Raw genomic sequence first — 21,288 nt, 5'->3', positions numbered from 1 at the left:
TCCATTCGTAAGGTTAGTCATCTATAAATGGTAGCATTCAGCAGAGGTAGCAGCTCAGTAACGTTACCAGATTTCTTTTTAAACTTCTACTTCTATTGGATAAAATTATAGAATCTAAGAGTAATAGCCAATAACATACATCGCTCCCTCAACATTTGTCTCTGCTGAATGCTACCAATATATTATATACATAATGTAATTATACGTCCCATTTTAAATGGGACGTCCAAGTTTTAGGTAGATTTTCAAGTTTTCTCTGAACCTAATTCTAGGAGAGAATCTGTCCCTTTTTCAAAAATTTGGATGAAATTTGAAACATGAATAGAAAGGCATTGATAGGGTAAGCCACACATGGTGAACTCTACAGAGCTAAGAAAAAAAGTAAACAGAAATAGGTAATGTATATTCCATTTTGAGAAATACAAATAAATAGTCATAATGGTTCAACATAAAAAATTATTTATCATTACCACAAACACACAAGTTTACAATCTTTCTCTATAGATAGCATAGTACTATAAATTTTATTAATCTGTATTATAAAACTATTATCTTCAGTGAAAAATTTCTAGCTGACATTTTGTTGGCGTACTTTTTTTTATTTACTAATAATTATTAAATATGCTCAATATTACATACATTACCTATCCTTTTTTATACTGAGTCCATCAATAGTTTCATATTGTGTAAACAAATACATGTGTCTCGTAATTTCAGTCTTAATAATAGTAACAATTATTGTGACTTTTTTTATTCATCTGTGTAAATGTTTATTTTATTATGATGAGATATACAGTTGACATTTTTAAAGTATGTAGTAGTCGCGTTACATATCTACGAAGCATGTTTTAAAAATGAAATAAAGATAATGAATATTCTTTTATAATTGAATAAACAATGCTAAAAAATCAATAAATAATAGTTGGAATAGCATGTAAAATAAATTACTTGTTTATATTCATTAGATGCTATGATATCAACAGTTTTTCATGTTTCTTTTCGAACTTAATATTTCTATTCGTTCCGGCATAGCAACACAAGTATAAAGAGAAGTGAGGTATACAATACACAAACTTTCGGAGAAAATTACAAAAATTTACCGATAGATAGCGCTAACAGTATGCATATGCATGAAAGGTGAAAACAGTGAATTTAATGTAGAATATATCTTAACAATTGAAAAATGATTTCTAAAAAAATAAAATCCACTGAAAATAATAGTTTCTTATAAAAAATAAAGTCTCAAGAAAAAGTTCAGACAATAAAAGGACATATGATGCAAGCATAAAAGTGAAGTATTTTGTTTTATATTCTATTTCAACTCAACTTTTTTGATATTTCAGAAGCATTAATTATTTAATTATATATCATAAATTTGTTTATTTCAATTTTAGGATACGTGTAACTGGTACAGTAGATTTCTAGCGCGTGAACTATACGTATATTAACAATATTACTTAAAAATAAATTGTAAATAATTTGTTATGTTTTTACCAACAGCGACCTACATTACTGACCGTATACAGAGCAGAAGTTATTTTAAGAATAATTTTTGCGGAAGTCGAAAGAAAAGTGTCGGTTTCACTCGTTTCACTATTTTTTTATAATTTTTTCTCTAGCTTCACAGGAATCATTCGTACCAATACTACAGAAGAAAATATATTCAACGTAATAGCGTTATTTGAAGTTCAATTTAAATTGCTTCAGCATTTTAATAACGTCACACATTGCTCTTTCTAATAAAATAATAATTTTTTGAAATATGAAAAGAATTATATTATAAAATTAATTATATTCGAAGAGAAAAGATGGTTTTCGAAAATCGGATCATTTTTCTAGAAAGGACAGCTTACAACGTCACTAAACTTATGTAATGAATTTAAAAACGATCGTCGAATCGCCGTATCCGTTGACACGAGTTTCCGTTTTATAATATCGGTATAGAGGATTCCATTAATCCCGACATTTCTCTATCCGAAAACGTCTGACAACACGTGTCCATAAGTCGAATATTATCGGACAGAATCGAAACATATATGTAAGAAAAGGCTAAACTTTACGTCGAATTTTACGGAGTGTATAAGAGCATAAATAATAAACAAAGTGATTTTAAAATCAGAAAGTAGCGTTATAAAAAAGGTACAATTTCGAGAAATATTTCCATTAGGATTTATCATACTTAATTAGAACATGCTATGATACACCAAATATATTACGTATTATGTGTATATTACATTTACTATCCGATAATTACCATCTGGTCGGGTATACTCTTTTTAATTCCATTCTTATTTAACTTGTAACTGAAATTATGCAATTTTACTTAGAAGATAAATATACATTGATAAAAGAAATTACTTTAGAAAATATATATATATATATATATATATATATATATATGAGAATATACAATATATTTACTTACATAGCTTATATATAACTTTATATATATTTAATGACAGAATTAGAATATACTTTAGGCTATTTTTTTCTCATTTCCAATAACGTTTAATTTTTTTCTAAATTAACCTTAGAACGAGATAATTGAGTGAATAAAGGATATAAGAGTGACAGAGTGATTTCGAGGAGTATTTTTTCTCACTGGTATTGCTAACAAGGTGTGGAAATTTGAAGAAAAATGACTGTCTAACATTTTCTTATGGTTAATCTCTTAGGGTCTCTATTTTTTACCTGCAGGAGGGTTTCTTGTTCTAAGAGAGAAAATCTCTATGAAATTTTAAATATAAGCCAGTTAGTTTTCTTACGTTCTTTTATATTGCTCTAGTCGTGATCACGTGATCCAATGAAGCAATAACTAGTTAATATTTTTAAATATAATTAACTTTTTTAGTTAATTATATATTTTGTTGTTGTTTTTACTAAGTTTAAATAAATTTTAATATTTACTGCAAGTGTAATTCTTTTACCATTCTTATCAATTTTTTTCACAGAAAAGATAAATTTAATACCAGTTGTTTCTTTGATAAATTTATTTTTTGCAGATTGCATACTCATCCAAAAAATTTTGATAAATTTGAATTAAGGTCTAATAAATTAATATTGACGTTACGAATAGTAAGAGAAACGACTCAATTGTGACAATTCTAAAACTAAGAATACGATAGGTTAATTACACGTTAATATTAACGCAGTATCTTGTGAAAATTTTCAGATCTAGATGAACTCACTGATTACACATACAAGAAATAAAAAGATATTAAAAAAAATCGAATAAATTATTTTTTCAATATTAATAAAGACTATATAAAGATTTAAATTTGTGATTATATGAAAGTTATTTTTAAGTTATTTAATCCCTTAGCCTACAATGTCGTGCCAGAGACGTGATACGCTGACCCAGTCAAACATCAACAAGACGTCTCAAAGACGTTGTAAAGCTGATCGGGCTACACTCGACATTCACACAGTTTGCTTTACTGCATACGGAGCTGCAGGCATACTTTTTAAGAAAAACTAAAAAAGCACACGCATTGCATATATCCCTATACAAATCATTGAGCATTTACGATTTGTATCAATTCAATTGCTGAGTAAAACTGTAAATGGTTTGATGTGCGAATTAACTTTTTATTATTTGGATTACGCACTATTGGGAATTAAATTGTAATGCAATGGGTTGATGATTAAAAATCGATGTGCTTTTCACATTTCTTATAATAACACTAGACTCTCTTTGCTCCGATTTGAATGTGCAATAACTTCAATGAAAACTATTTAAACTATACAATATGCACATGCATGTATATGTTCCGTTTTCTTATATATTGATCTACTTATGACGGGCGCGTTTAATGGAACACTAATTTGTTCATTTTAAACCCTGGAAATCTATTGAACCATTTTTTTTGTAATAGTTATGCTATTGGTTATTGGCAAAAATTTGTATGCATATACACACAAATTTGTGGAAGACTATGCTATGATTTTATATATAATTTAGTTATACTCTCTAACAGTTAAATAGGGAGCATGGTGCAAAAGTTCTTTAATCAAAAATATTTTTTATGATAATTTTTCAAAGATATTTAGACAAATTATAAAATAATTCAAAATTGTAACGCAACAATTACTCAATACAGAATTGTGCCTTGCAACGCCGAGAGTATTCGAATGGACTGAAATAAAAACTGAATTAGTACTTCTTCAAACTCGTTCCAACGCTGAATAATCTTAATTTCATATAAAATTTAAATAATCGTAGTTTCTCTTGCAATTTAAATATAGAGAAAGATGATTCTTTAAAAAAAAATGGTACATAATTTTCCATGTTATTTTATTTGTAAGTTCAGGCTTATGTAAAGCGTTGGAACGTATTTTGGCATAATACGAATTAAATTTTCATTCAGGTCCATAAGAACGTCCTGAGAGTAGCACGCAGATAATCTGAGGAATTAAGTTTGAGCTGTTGCTACGCCGCCATTTTGAATGTTTAATGAAACAATTATCTTATTTATTTAAATACCCCAATTGATTATAAAATTTATATATATTTAACAAACTTGTTTATTTATAAAAAAATACCCAAATGTCGTGATTAATGTGAAAGCCCAAGCCAATTTAAAGCGGCACAATCTAAATATTCCGATTAATCCACTATGATATTCCAATCGAGTCCTAGCATATCAAGGTGGTAAGTTTTTACGTGGAAATTCACAGTGGCGCCTACGTACATCCCCGCTTCAATGCACTCCTGTCCACGTATGTACAGTCAAAGTGTCCTCTACACGCATTTAACTGTGAGTGTGAGTGCGCACGGGCGATAGAGCACATATCACTATACATACACAGAATAAAACAGCTGAGGGTGCATCGAGGAGGGTTGTGTTACTTGCAATGTGCATCCAGAAGCGTATGCACATATCGCATTGACGACGAGTTCCCGCTCGGTTCGAGTCAACCGACCGTTCCTATCTGCTTTGGCAACTTGAACGAATAGCGTGCGAGAGTAGGAGCGACAAACTTTACTTTGGAAAATAAAAAGGAAGGCAAAGAAGCGAGGATAAGAATGAGAGAACGAAGAAATATGGACTTGGAGAAAAGGAAGCTACTCGAGTATAGAGGCGAGGAGCCTATCTTGAGAGAGAGAGAGAGAGAGAGAGAGAGAGAGAGAGAGAGAGAGGAGAAGAGCGTAGGAATGAGGGGTTGGGGTCGAGAAGAGGAGAGAACGAGAGAGAGAGAGAGAGAGAGAGTTGAAGAAAGATGAAAGGTAATCCGGCAACAGAATGAGTAACCAAGAGAGTAAGATGGCGCGCATTGAACAAGCGGATGAAAGAATGAGTAAGAGGCAAGATGTTGGAAAAGAGAGGTGGAGGAGTCACAGGGTAAGCGAGTGAGTGAATGAGTGAGTGTGTGTGTGTGTGTGTGTGGGAGAGAGAGAGGGAGATAGTGTGGGTAGGTAGAGTAGTGCGGTGCAAGGTTGATGCGATGGTGTTGGTTCGCAGCATTAGCAACGTGATGTGGTACGGGTACGGCCCAACCAACCATCCAACCAAACCAAACCAACCAGCCAACCGAGCTGTGCGCTTCGCTTGTTCTCAGCTCTTAGTCAGTATCGCTTCGGCAATCGTGGCAGTTGGTTCTTGATGTGTGTGTGTTTTTACGTCGGTGCTCCTTGCTTATCGTCTCGTTTCATTCGCGTTCTTTTCGGTGTCGTGCAATAGCTGGATGATATAATCACTGTTCGGCTACTCACGTGGAATTTATGAGACGGGCAAAAAGAACCTGTGAAGTGGTAGGGCCAAAAACGATATCGCACTTCACCGATATGCGAGTGAACGTTTGGATTCGCTAGCTCCGAATCTTTGGAGATAAAAAATATCAGTAATATTGCATGATAAATTGAATTTATGTTTTTACTTTCTTGTAGAAGGAATGGAATTTTATGCTTCGTGGAGTTCGATCTGGATAAAACGAGGGAATACGTATTTTCGCGATTTTGAATCTCCCGCCTAAATTTATTGACAGTAAACACAGCTGGCGACTGTCAAATAGTTTAATACGTTGGTTGTAAATGCATTTTCAATCTGATTTGTTATACTGGAAGAGCTGATACAGTGAGGTAATTAGCTGTACGAGATGTGGATTATAAGTATGTTAAATTGCAATCTGCCGGCATTTGTTCAAGTGTATTAACCTCGCACATGAAACACGTGGGTACGTGGATCGTACACACATTTCGGAAAGCAACAAGTATTTCCGCATGGAAAAATCGTTTTTAGCGGCAATGTGTGAAGTGTTAACGATATTTACGTTCTCTGTGCCAAAATGAACAATTTGGCTTACACTTTGTTAAATGTTTCAACGCGTTCCATGTTGAAAGTGACCATAGCAGATTAGTGTCCGGGAATCCTGCTTTGTTATTGATTGATTTTTACGCGAGTGAGTGAAAAAGAAATTTCTTTAAATACCGAATTTATTAAAATAACTGAGAGTGAATGCTTATGCGAGGCTCACGTGAATAGTTTTGCAATCAATCGCATCAGCTTAATTTTTTCAAGAGACAGAAAAGAATGTTTAGGTAAGCATCGACTAGACGCTCATTCAGTTAAGTGTATAATAATTTTCTACTATAAATAAACAATCAATTCGATGATAATTTTGACTGTACGTAAACACTGAACGTGAAATGGTTTGTAAGTAAGCTGCGGAATTCGTGGATCTTTACCCGGAAAGCATCAGTTTATCATTCTTCAGCTATAACGTCAATTCCTTAGAAGTTTTACAAGTAAACAATCATTTTCTAGCATGAATAATGCTATGACGAGTAAGTATAACAAGAGTGGAGCATCATCATTGTAGATCTTACGCCGCAATTTGCGACTGTGGGGATTTGGGGTACAGTCTGAGTTTTCGTAAGAGAATTAATGCTTTTCATATTGGAGAGAAAAAGCTGTAGCGATAAAGTTTTACTGGTCGTAATCATAAAATCAATTTATCGAGGAAAATGCGATTGGTATCTTGTAGGAACTCGTTCGGCAAGAAAGATTCTCAAAGAAAGTTGAAACCCTGATTACGATTCAAGTCAATGTCGCAGTGACATCATACAGTGACTACGGCAGATCATCATCCTCTTGGAATTCCCTGTCGATTAAATCTCCGCGCGTTCCGCGTCCACTGGCTATATGCGCGATATGTTCTTTTTTTCTGACTCGTGCGTCGGTTGATATCCCTGAAGTGAGCGCTTCATTGCGTTGCTTCTCAACTCTTGTTTACGCTGCCCATGAAGCGTCTTGTCCAAGTCCTCTTATCGATGTGCAGTACCTCTACTTAAGTACTTAGGTTTGCTTATTGGGGAAACTATAATAATCTAGCCCCATTGGTCCTGCTTAATCCTGATCGGATCGTTTCAGAAAATAAATAGCATTCCTTTCCAGTGGACCTTACGTTTCAGAACTTTTATGCTTTTTTTTTTCAATGAAACGTTAATTAATATTCATATCAATCGCAATAATTTTTCATTTTAAATAGTTTGTTGAAAGTTGTTAATGCCAGTTTTAGCATGCATTAATATGTAAATAAGGGAAAAGGTGTGCGGGGTTCTTAGTTTGCATTACTATAAATCTCTTTGGGAGTTTAATAGTATTAATTGCTGCATTTATTATTTTTGATTATTAATGCAATGATCGAAGAGTAATATTTGTTGCTACTAAAATATTTTTAGCATATGTCTTTAGCAGACGCAATTCGCTACACGGCGTATCAGTTTTGACTGGTGTCAATTTATCAGTTTCATTGCGCAAGTTAATCGCATCTGCGTGTTTGTATGCTACGCTGCGTTATGCTGTCTCGACCGAATACGTAATTGCCGTTTCCTTTTTAAAAGCACGTCACATGAAAATCGTTTTTTATTGCCAATCATTGATAAACTTTAATTATTGATCCAAAAAATACATTTTTTCTGATTAAGCTTTGTTATCGGTTACTATAATAAATTATACAGTTACATACGGTATTTTAAATGGCTTAAAATGGACGACAGTTGAATTATATTCTTTGATTCGTGAAACTTTCAAAAGGCGAAAGCGCGGGACTGTTTCAAATACGAGGTCAGTTGTTAATCTGTCATTAGAATTTGAACGGATATAGCATAATTAAATAGACCTTAAGCAAATACTGGCCGAGCTCATGTGGAAGTCAGACATGGTTCCTCTCCAAATATTTGAACCTTGATTAGAATCGGTATAACCGAATAGTTCACCGATTAAGAGTGTTTCGCAGATACTCGCTTCAAATGTAACATTAAAAAGTAATATCCCTGTGAAAGAGGCTTTAAAATGGAAGCACCTTTCCACCTTTTTACCATTAAATTTATGTTGAAAACAGGTCAAACGGTAGTGATTGTTGGTTTCGTAAGAAATACAATATTTAACGCTTGAATGGATTAATTGTGTAAAAATTCTGAAGCGTGACCATTATAACGAACGTTGCAAGAAACGACTACGTAGCGTTGATTATCTATCTATAGTTAGGTAAAGAGGTAAGAGACGAGATAAGTAAGGCGCAAGTGGCAGCAACAGTTATACAGTGACAGTTGCCGCGTAGGAGAAGAGAATGTGAAAAACAACAAGCCGACTTTGAAGACGAGGATGATGGCGACGAGAAAACCGAACAAAACTAAAAGGACCTCCTGTTTCTGCGAATTTTTCAAGTCCCTTCAACGACAATAGAGCCGCTCTTGGGTGCTAGCGCGAAAGCGGCTTTCTTAATTCAGCCCGGAGAGCAAGTTATTTCTGTGTGAGACGACGAATCGCACGTGACGCGCCCGCTGGGACGTGCAACGCATTTCTCTGCCACAAAATCCTACTCTCTTTCTCATTGAGATCTCACTTTTCTCTCTTATATATATATATATATATACGCTATATCGTAGAAGCATCAACTTCGCTTGTGCACTGCAACAAACGAATTCGTCAAAATAATCTCTTGGCGATCCTTTCCAGTCTACCACATGCTCAAGATTCGTCCTCTCTCGTACAATTTTTATGCGTTTCAGATATAGCACGTTGTTTCAATTTCCATTTTTCCATAAATCGGTGAACGGACAACGAGCGTTAATAACCTTTGATCAAACGCACGCGATTGTCTTTCCAGAATTCTGGGGAAAGGTCTTTACCAGTTTTCTAAGCAGTATACGAAACTCACACGGTAGTATTTTGCTTGCGGTGCGATAAGATTACATTCTACGATATACATATACACAGCACTGGATTACTCATTGATCACCAAAGGTATAGCTGATAGTGGCATTAATCGCGACGCTGACGTAAACCCTGTATAATAGAGGATAATACAACACGCCTGTTGTTCTCTCGAGACTAGACAATTATTATAACACTACAGTAAAAATTAATGTACTATTCGATCGTATAGTATCGCGCGAGACTATCTGTATAAACCCTTGTCTGCGAATAAAACGCATAAAATGTGTTGGAAGTAGCTATTCTTATTCGCAGCTTATGCAACACTTTTAATAACAAGAGGAAGTAGTAACATCTGAGAAACCAATCAATGACTGATTTTCATTCATCGCCAATTATGCAAGATCGAAACGGCTGCCGAGCAGAGGTATAGCAATGAAGTAGCAAGGTAAAAATGATGGTAGTACAATACGTCTGTGGTACGAAAGACTAGAAAATTATTATATTATCGTAAAAATATACTATTGTATTCTATTATGGTGCGACACCCACCCTTTAGACTCGCGTCTAAAAATAAAACGCGTAAAATGTATTTGAGGTATAATGCTTATCCACCTTAAGCAATATTTATTAATAAAAAGAGGAAGTAAAATCCTAGAAAGCTATCACTGGTGATTTTCATTCATCGTCAATTATTCAAGATTGAAATGGCTGCAAAGCAGGTAGCGAAGAAGCGGCAACGGCAAAAGTATCAGCAGCTGAGTGGTGTCCGAGAAATAAAGGATGGATCATACATAAACATTTCATACATTATACGAGAAGAAATATACAGGCATTTAAGAGCGGATATAAGTTAGTCTTATACTATTAGAGGAGAGAGAGCTACGTGCTTATCGACTCCTGCGGCTGTCCACGGAACAGCTTCTACGAGCTTAACTCGCACAAAATTCTATGAGATTTTACGTCACGACATAAACGCGGGATGTAAATCTTCCCTTTGACAGAGACGATGCCATGCCAGTTAGGTCCAAGAGAAATCACAATGCCAGCACACCCATCATCCTTAAACTTCTTTTGTCACAATTTTCATTAAAAAAGAGAAGAGAAATACGACTGATAATAATCTCTTTAATTGAAACTAACGAATGATCGTTTTTATCGTTACTTTCAACTGCAAAGTGGAAGATGTAGATATTGCATAATGATGTAATGTGTTTTATGATATTTTATGTAAGTACAAGAGCATTAGACTGGCAGAGCTGAGCATTTCAATTGGATTTCTAAATGTCAGACCCTTAAGGGCATTGTTATTCGAGGTCTATAAAGCTGATTATGACTAGCTGCTAAATACTAGGCAAGCATAGGAATTTGCAGTAATTCATTGCTCGGTCGTTCCTCTGGTAACACACACGATTTATTTCCTCATTAAGGACAATGACTGCAACCAAGCGTAAATAGAGCAGATATTGTTACGCAGTGCGAAATGCGTTTGAAAAATTTCATCGTGGGTTAAACTATTTGAACCGACTGGCAATAATGTCACAAAAAATGATCTAGCAATTCACTGAAACGTTCTTATGAAATACCGAGTTGAAATACGAACGTTACAAGCATGAAAGATTGGCAATGGCTGTGTGGGAAAAGTTGATAGTGTGATATAAATAAATTGAGGGTGAAAACGAAGAAAGCAGTAAAAATGTTTGAGATCTCGTCTGAAATGGGCAATACGCTTTGTTCAAAGCGACGAATACAATGAAGAGTCAGCATTTATCGAATAGAGGGGTCAAAGGGAAACTTGAAGAAAAAGCTTTTGATACAGTATCAACGTGCACGCGTATTACTTGAGTTATTTACCACGGTCTACTAGGGAGGATAAGGGGAACGCGAGGAAAAGAGATGAGTGGAAGAGGAATAAACGGACTGTGTCTGCTTCGCAATATAACCACTATAAGTGAGTCATATATGCTCGGGATCGCCTCTCCTCATACTTATTGCTCATTCAATCTCTTTACATAAACTATCTTAGTCACGCACTCTTTGCTCCTCCCGATTTAAGGGAATTTTCCTATCAAATCGACTTTCCTGGAAAACATTATATACAATTACATGAAAATTCCGTGAGTAAGTGTGAACAATTGTTTTTTTCACATTTTTCACGATATTCTATATTTGTTTCATTACTACGTCGTAACGAGAAGATTTCATATTTTATATCGTTTTATTTTATCGTCTTGTCCACATTTGTTTCCAAATGATAGCACAAATGACGACGAAATTAACTACCGAAAGCTGTGGAGGAAACTGGCAATACTAATTAATTGTTTCTTCTGTGCGTGTGCAATGACACGACTATATTCATTGTCAATTATTAGCATTTTTAGTCCTCGTAAATGTTTTTCATAATAAAATACAATGCCGAAAAATAATAACTTATTGAAATTAAGTATAAAGAGTATGATTAACTGAAAATTAAGAGCAAGAAAAGGTTTAGCTATACTGTCACGCTTTGTTTTTTTTTTGTGAATACTTAAAATACATAAATGAGGTTGAAAGAGAAAAAGTTTAATGCTTTTCTAACGTTGCTAGTCGTAAAAGTGAAGGGCGTCGAAGTGAAAAATATTAACATTTCAATGAATACCTCCCAGTATAACCAATTCTAGCCTTATAGTACGAAACTCTCTTAGACTGACAAATCACGTGACTAAAGTGGAATTTAACCCTCTTTCCCTGTGAATTATGAAACTTTTCACGTCGTAGCTAATTCGTATTTTGTGAGTTTTCTTTCAATTACGTAAACTGAGGTTACGCTCCAACCACATATAAATACTTTCAAGCCTTCGGTGTCTTTTATGCTCTTCTAATAGCATAGAGTTTCATAGAAAAAGTTATTGTGTATATTTATTCATACCGCAAAACTTGGTTTTTTCTCAAAATATATTCTAATCTATTTTATTTTCGTACTTGACTTTTTCTTTCTGTTAGCTGCCTTGTGTTATTTCATCATTATGATTCCACAGGTTTACTATTTCATTCTTGGGACCGTTCTCAGAACTTGTGTGTACCATCCATGCCGAGAGCGAAACTTAACATATTGAATTACAACGGTGGATAATGTTTTGAAATCGCTGAGACGATAAACAGAGCAAATAAACAACCTAGTGTATTTTTCCATTTGGTCATAATCATTTTAATTGTTTATTAATTTGATTTAATGTTGACGTACCTTTACGAGTTCTTCGACTTGATTGAATCAATAACAGATGCAAGCAACCTTGCAAGGTCTTCTAGCTAGCTCTTCCCTCTTACTCACTCTCCTTTTTGCCATCCTTGACTCCTTACCGGTGAGATTTGTCAGTGTGTATGCGTGTGTCCGTATACGTGTGGAATGGTGGGAGTAAATCGCGAGAGCAGGAAGAAGGAGTTGCCCTTCAAGATGCTACTGTGGAATTCTATGGTTTTTAGCGGTCGCTAAATGACTCTAAACACAGCTCTTGCGGAGTGAACGAATACTATCCTTATCTTTTATATTAGCTCCTGCTTTACCAATGAACCTACATTATCAGAGCTCCTATTATAGTTATAAGCACCTATGCTTACCTGTAGCATTATTTTCCGCAGAAAGTAAACGATCTTTTAACGCAATTTCCAGCATTTTTGCCATTCTGTAATGACACGTACACCTACTATGTTTAACAGGTATGGAGTACGTGCTTCATCAACGATTTATTCGTTTAAAGAACATCCGTTGGTTTTCCATCTTCTAAGGACACGAGATTTTGTTTATTTCATTGTAGTATCTTGGGAAAGATTAAGACAACATATTCTTAGAGAAGTCGTATTTTTCTATACTTATTTGCAGCTTATATGTTGACTATTCGTAATTGAGACACATAAAATATAGTATTTTATTTGTACTTGTGTTTGTGTGTGTGTCTTTGTGGAAATCATTAAATTTTCAATGTACATTTTAGCGTATTAATGACTCCTTTTAGGGCCTGATGCGTTTTACAAAGATGGTCTGAGAAATGCTACTGTCAATATGCCAGAATGGAATGGCTCCTGAACATCGTGCAGCAATCTTAAAGCAATATGCAGTCGTTTTATTGTATACTATTACTTAGTTAGCACTCTATTACTCCCCCCTTCTCCCCTTTCAATTTAACTTTTCAATATAACTTTTGATTTGAATGAAACATAAAGCTTGCTAAATTTTGATAGTTGTAAAACTAAATTAATATAATTAAAATTTTATATTCAGATATATGTGATTTTAAAGAAATGATAGTTTATAAAAATAGAGACTATCGGAGAAGATAATATTATTCGGATAAACAAAGCACAGACTGTTGTACTATACCTATTATATAGCTGTTATTCTCCTATACATATAGCTATAATTTTTCCTTAGTTGTAACAAATGGAGATATTTACAATTGCACTATGCAAATTCAGCATTACTTAAGCTCACTTCGTCGTTACTCCAACCATCAAAGATACGTAGAGTTCGGGAAGCACCGGATATTGTATCTGAGTTGGTGTAGTCCACTGATAAGTCTTGTACGCGTGTATTCTTTCCATTTCCTCAATATACTATTTTTCATTTTTATCAATGAGTAGGAAACAAGATTAGGTTTAATCTATAAGATTAGAAATAAGTCAAATAATACTATACATATATATCATTGAGAAAATGATCATTCACGACTAATATTTTAATACTTGAAGCAATGAACTCTCATATACCTTCCTGGTAACCTCTGCCTTTTTTCTCTCAAAGTGCTGTACGAGCACTATACTTAAAATTTCCAAAGACGCACAAGCATTTTAAAAGTGCTACATCGACTTGACACGATGATTACTATTTTCAAATGGAAATAAACGGTAAAGCACGGTACTTGAAAACTTCTTCGAAACAATAAAGAATGCGATAAAAAGAAGGAAAATAAAAATTAGTCCATAGAGATATGCTGCACGAACGGTATTATTTCTGGTGTTAGATCTATTGGCGTAATGACATAATTGTAAGTTGTAAGCTGTTACTAATGCAATTGCGGTTAGGCAACCTTTGACGGAGCCATTCTCCCGATATGGTTTAATATTTAAAACCATTTGGAGATACGAGAGGCTGCAGCATGCACACACATACACACCCACATAGCCGAGCACGCACGCACAATTGATCAAGAGAGACCGTGGCAGTGAGAGTTGCGTGAAAGGTAATACTATAAGCTTGTATAAGGAAATGGACATACCGTGTAGCTGTAATTACTATCGCTATCGTGGCATTTGTCATTTGATTTCCATTTGGCGATGCATGGGAAGGGATATCAAGGACGGGGGCGGTTACTGCATTTAATTCCAATTAGTCAGACCAATTAGAAGTATCAAAACCAGTTTTTGAACAGTGGCTGAAGATTATATTGGCTGGAGAATCCTATATCCTTCTTAGAGGATTTCTTTCGTAAACATTGGCTATCGAAAAGGAACGAGGAGGGCTTTGGAATTGATCAGAAAGAAGAAGAAGAAGAAGAAGAAAAAGTCAGAAAAATTCAAAGGAGATGTAAGACAAGCCTGTATTCTCGATTAACCATCGTTCTCCTTCCTTCCTTCCTTCCTTCCTTCCTTCCTTCCTTCCCTCTCGTACACTCTCTCGTGTCAGTCTATACATTAGCATCAATTGGTTTTCTTCGACGACGTAGCTATCAGCTGTTTCCTAATTTGAATAATTTATGGATCGATAAGAATAGTCTCCGATACGATTCAGCTGACTATTTTAACGTGGAAACCACTATTTACCGACTTCATAAAGTCGAACAACATTACTAGATGTTGGGAAAAACAATTTAATTATAAAAACACTTTGATAATGAGATATTAATAGTAATATATCAGAACATTCGTACCCTGATAATTATGGATTAGTCAGTTACACGCATACTTATGTAAATGTACTATGTACGAATAAAGCATGGAAGAAATTTGGATCGTGTATTTTACACGTTATAAAATTCGTATAAATGTTTAACGGGAGTAGGCCTGTGCGGAGTTCTTGGAATTATACAAGTTTTGCAAGCCAGCTCATCAAGAGAAGATATTCCGTTAACCGAGCTGGGTGGGGTACGTTTTAACATCTCTCTGATGCGAGACATTGGAAAAATAGAAGTCGTGTCATTGTGCAATGACTAATTCCTTTGTTCATCAACCAACTACATAGTTAATTGTTTCTCTCGTTATTATCCATTACTCGTCGCTTTATCTCCCAATCACTTATATCGTTTCTCAAGCTCTTATTTTTTGTACCAACTAATAATTAAGAAAATTGTCTGTCTTTCTCCCTCTCTCTCTCTCTCTCTCTCTCTCTCTCTCTCTCTCTCTCTCTCTCTCTCTCTCTCTTGTTGCATCACGACGTTAAAAATTCAAGCCAAACGTTAGTTTACCATTACAAAGCCAGCAAGTAATTAGAATTCTAGTTAGGTGATTTCTCGATGCGTGCAAATGTAGTGGGACAATCCTTTTGCCTTGCACGGCCAAACCCTTGAATTTTAAAAAGGTACGCGATGAATTCGTTGGAAGACAATAGCCTTTCATCGTAAGAACATATATACATGTCTAAGGTTGATTATTTAAATCACATGCCCCTTCCCCAAATTGAGGTCTACTTGGCACAAGCTACATGCAAAACCTTTTTCCAATATGCATATAATATCATTTGTTTTTATTCCTCAATAAAGCTATTCCCATTATCTTTACAATTTCTTATTTTGTTTTGCACGTGGCCTCTTTTATTTTTCTCTTGGCAACAGTTATGGCCTGGTAAGTTGGCGATATATCTCGAATGTCATGAAGCGTTTGATAAGGATAAATAGTCTATGACGCAGAGAATCCTTCAGGGCTGTTTTTTGCTCCGAATTATTTTATTTTGATTTCTCGTCGGTTTTGCTCCTGTCGATTTACCGACTCTCGCGATGATAGATTTGGCGCATGTACCAAGAGAGAACGGGAGGGACGGACGCGCGCGCCGCGAAGGAGAGAAGCTTTTGAATCGTAATCGAAATCGGAATCAGAATCGCAGGAATTCCACCTGATCCTCAAAGAAAGAACTCGAGCAGTTTTAGTTACGATTACGAGGCGGCGAACGGCAAGTTACGGGCTCGTATCTCGCTGTGCAGAAGCGCAGATACCAGATACCATCGACTTTTGCCTCCTGGGTGATCGATCAAGCCCCTCTGGCTGGGTGACATTCTTACATAGCGTTCACCTTCCCTCCTCTTTCATCCCCAGCTTGCACCTATCATTCATTCCAATTCCTCTGCTGCACAATTGTTTTGTCAGTTTTTCTCATTCAAAACCAAATCGAACATTCCTCATTCTCCTTTCGATAAAAGTCAATTAGCTGTAATTCTCCCAACGTCCTATCATTTCACTCGGATCGTGAAATTTACCGTAAACTTTGGGGAAGCTCTAGTCGATGGAGCTGATATTATACACGTGTTATGTGTACAAAACGATGGCAACAGGGGCCGAGACGAGCCAAGCCAAGCCGGGACGAGTGACGGGAGAATTTGCGATGTGCTTCGTGGTAGTGTAGTGGAGTGCGAGAAAGCAAGAGAGAAAGATGGGTGGAGGAGGAAAAGGAGGAGATGGCCGAATGCCTCGTAAATTATCCCGATACCGATGGCCTCCGTTGGAACGATAGCTCAGCAGCACCCGATTGAACGCTGCAACCTCGGTACAGCCGCAAGCACAAGCTACTCGTTTGCTTAGCAAACTGAATTAAACGTCCACCCGTTTCTATCAGAGTTCTTATCTCATATTGTCCTTTGTTCCTTCCCTCCACACTTATAACACTGGTGTAATCTTAAAAATCTTCCTAACACGTGCGGCAGGAATCACTTTGTGACACGTTTTTCATACATTTTAAGAATGAAAAATTCTGTCCCATATGTGCTGGTTGCAAATAATCGAATATTTATAGCTCACGAAGTTGTAATAGCTTTAACTTATATATAGTTGAATAGAGATAAAAGACCCTTTCCCAGTGTAACTTGAAAACGTTGGTATAGAACTTCCAACTTTTGGGAAACTAGAAAACGCGTTTACTCGAGTGGACGCGTCCACCCGTGTCTATCATCGCCCTTGTCTCATATTGCTCTCATTCCCACATAGCTCGCATAGTGTCAGTAACATTTGTAACACGTTCCTGAACTCAATTTGACTCGTTGGAACGTTCAAGGAACGTTTTTGACACTATGTGTGCTATGTGGATTCCTTCCTGCCTTTCCTTCATAGCGCACATAGTGTCAGAAACATGCCTAACACGTTCCGGGACTCAATCTGATATTTCGGAACATTTTAGAAACGTTTTAGACACCAGCGTATGTTGCGTGAGTTCTTCCCAGAAAAATATTCTATTCTCTCTACGCTCATTGCAAATCTTACGACATTTATTCCAACGCACATATAGCTCTAATATCAAGTGAGTGAATAGCCGAAAGTTCTTTCTCCAAAGAAACTTGAAACATGATATTAGATTCTCGAGTTTGAATAATGACGAGTCCGACTGCAAGACATGCTTTATCGCTTTTTCGCACATTTTACCGTTACCCAGCTCACTCTTAATTGCGATATTGTTGGATTAAGACGACGGATTAGCGTCACCGCAAAACAACACTAATCGCCTAATTTACCGGATGCTCACGTTCATTTGACGCAAGAGTGACATAATGTTCGGAAGGTTGCGGTCGCTCGACAAAAGTCGTATACAATAAGTATATATGCACGCTATACGTATGTGCGCGAGTACGCGAAGACAAAAATATAACTGCTATTGTTCACCTGTAAAATCACCTGACGGACAGGTCGTGGGCATTGATAATTACTCTTAGACATCCGGTAATTTTGTAAGTTTTCCGCCCTGTGAACAGCCAACCAGATCTTTTCATGCATGACTTCATTGTTAGCAAGCTCACTCGAGCCTGTGAGAACTTCCTATACTCGTTCTATACAACTGTTTGCCTATTGGTCTTCCGTTTTCTCGCTTATAGCTTTTCAACAACCAATACCCTCATCTTCCCGGCTCGCCTTTCGAAACTAAATATTACCCTCGTTAATTGCGACCATGCAACGGACAAGAAAGTCACGTAAAATATATAGTATACTATGTATTTCGCTTCCTTACTTTTGCACATTTGGATGGGTTAACTACTAATCCGTGATATTTATATATAATTAGATCCAGTGACTAATGCACGACTCGGTTAAATTTAGCAAAATGCGATCATAACAGCGCAGGTGGCCATTTTACCCTTTTCAAGTGTTTGACAAGCCGAGATTATATGCACGACGCAAGGTGCTTATGACTCATCATCAAATTAATTATAATTGTCTTACTTAGCAAACTTTGCGTCCAACTGTAATATAATATCCGATTGCTCATTGAATCCCGAGAACTTGATTCTAAATAAGATAGACGAGTTGCTTAGACACGCGCAGCGTATAGAAATTAAAACTCGCTTATTATAATCGACTCGAGATTCGCATCTACTAAAATACGTACAGTCATTAAAATCTTTTGAATTTACTCGAATGACATTCGTTTGACAAAAGAATAATAACCAATCTACCATATAAAAATGACTCTTAATGTAAGTTGATGTTTGGCGAGGCGATAGACGAAGATTGGATGCGATTGATAAAAAATGCATTGGAATAAGATTAAATGGTTTTATTGCAGGTACTACACATGAGATAATGCACATAAGGTCAAGGTGACAAGGCGAGCATGGAGCATACCATGCAAAACGGTGGTGGATTGCAAATCGATGATACACGAAGAAAGATCGTCAAAGGATTTAGCAATAGAGCGTCCAACAGATTAAAAATCATCGAAGATGCAACGGTGGACAAAGCGACGATACAAAAAGCGCCGGAAATCGATCCGTACAGAGAACTGGAGCTGTATCTTGCCAAAGTCAATGTAAGTTTCACCATTCTATTGAATTTTTAATCGTAAGCCCGCTGCGGAGATTTATCGTGACAATTAGGAACAATAGAACTCTCCAGCTGAAAAGAAAGTATTGCGCGAATTATACGAACGTCTATCTCTGTACATATATAGGAGGATGTAAAAGTGTGTCATTATTGTGTACACATGGTTACAATGTCGAACGTTTCATGTCGAATTGGGAAGGCTGCGGAGTGAAAGACGGCAGACTTTCACCATTCGGCATGTAATCAGCTCGGATTTCACGATCAACCAGATCAATAGAGCAAATTTTGCTATTGCTCCGTGGCCGGGGAATCTCTCGTATGTCTGCGCCTTGGGTATAACAAGCGTTTTCGCGTTTCATCTGTTATTTGCATGAAAGTTTCATTGCTATATGGTTCGAGCAGAAAAGGAAGGCTTGACGATGAGTGATTATACTGATTGGGATAGGTACTATTATACGCGTATAGGTATGCGAAGGTGAGTCTCGTTACAGGAGACGTCAGACGATTCACACGGATCGTGCTCGGGGGTCAAAAACTCTCGATTAGGTCAGTGCCACGCGGAGATCGTTGCTAAAGCGGCTGGCACGTAGCGGTTCCCCGTTGGTCAACCTTGAATTTTTCCCCCGGTCTTAATACAAACTTACGATCCCTTTCGCTGGGAATCCATGGTCAGGGACCTCTATTTACACTCCCTTCACCGCACATTGTTCCAATCGAGTCTCATTAATCCAATCTCTTCTTTCCTATTACCCTACGCCTCTATGTACGCTCCTGTATATGCATGTATATACAATATGCACACCATGCATGTGCCATGTGTACATCTACCACATGATATAAAGAAACCCTCGTTCGCATTTTTCTCTGCGCTTTGCACTTTGTACGTCGCTCCTTCACAATAATCTTCGCATCTGTTTATCATAATACACCGGTGTGTATTAACAGAATTCCCAGCTCGTATCTTCATCTCGCATGCGCATTTAAATTGCGTACAATGCAGGCATCTTGTAACGTCAAATGTAAGTCATAGCTTGAATAAAACCAAAACCAAACTCTCTCATATACGGTGTGTCTTCTTTATTCCCAGCTAACTTGTATTATAATGTACTATACGTAATTATAGCGTTACGCTTAAGAGACCCTGGCTTATTATACAATGTGGGAAATTGAATCCTCTTCTTCGTCCTATAGTCTGATGTATAAATTTCGTATGGAGAAAGTACAGAGTGAAGTTGGCCATGAAATGTAACCGAATGAAATTTTCCTGTAACATTAGTGCTCCGATAGCACAAATATCTCAAGGACATCCTTAGAACGCTCAGAGGATATCCATATACGTTTATTGGCCATGTTGAGGATGTCTCTAGAACAACGTGTGCCAAGAAAGGTGGAACATGGTTTTAACTGTATTTTTCGTAAAGAGTTAACGTTGGAAAATACAGTATTTAGCCATCTTGAAAGTAAAAGTCATAAAATGACTTTTATGGGATTTCGAAATAATTGAACGATTATAAATTAAAATACGTGTCCATGCATGATTAAAAAGAAATTTAAGACGATATAAATTACTGAAAAAAACCAGATGCGACATCGGAATCTCGCTAATACATGAAGTAACAGCTAAACCTGCAGGAAATATAAAAGATTGCAGATATAATTTCTATTCTTAATACTGCAGTATTAAAATCGAGCATTGATGCAAACTTTACGTCATGAATTTTTAGGTCAAAATTGTATTTTATAAGTTAATGGGTGATTGATAAAATTGATTGTTGAATTTATGGCTCGTATCCTCACTTTATCGCAGGCAACTTTTAACTTTTATTATAATATTCACATGCTATACGTAATTATAGCGGAACGCTTACGAGGGATCCCTTCCATATATACGAGGAACGTACTTTCGACTCAGTTTTGGATATATAAGAAGCAGCGCTCGCAAATGTATTATTAAGATCGAGTAACAATACAAATTTTGGGTTACAAATTTAGGTCAAAATTATACTTTATACGTTAATGATCATTGAACTTATGGCTCGTATCCATTTTATCTTGGATAACTTTCAACTTTACCCGAGAGACACGGTATTGTCACGGCGGCAAGCAATAACAAATAAGTTGAGATTATAATAATATATTA

At 36.1% G+C, this 21,288-nt stretch overlaps 1 protein-coding gene across 1 annotated transcript in view; it reads left to right on the top strand.

The window, feature by feature from the left end:
• The first annotated feature begins 5,565 nt into the window (after window positions 1-5,565).
• The window catches only part of cv-c (crossveinless c), a 124,707-nt gene continuing 108,984 nt past the window's right edge, over window positions 5,566-21,288 (top strand). The window contains exons 1-2 of the mRNA XM_066735919.1: window positions 5,566-6,538; window positions 18,892-19,134. Coding sequence (XP_066592016.1) covers window positions 18,940-19,134 — 195 coding nt within the window. The 5' untranslated portion in view covers window positions 5,566-6,538; window positions 18,892-18,939. The remainder of the gene's footprint in view (window positions 6,539-18,891; window positions 19,135-21,288) is intronic.

This window comes from Prorops nasuta, unplaced genomic scaffold (assembly GCF_024137725.1).
Source record: "Prorops nasuta isolate Cenicafe-Biocafe unplaced genomic scaffold, Cenicafe_Pnas_1.2 PNAS00015, whole genome shotgun sequence".
Taxonomy (NCBI): Eukaryota; Metazoa; Arthropoda; class Insecta; order Hymenoptera; family Bethylidae; genus Prorops; species Prorops nasuta.
This window is presented reverse-complemented; position numbering and strand designations above follow the sequence as displayed.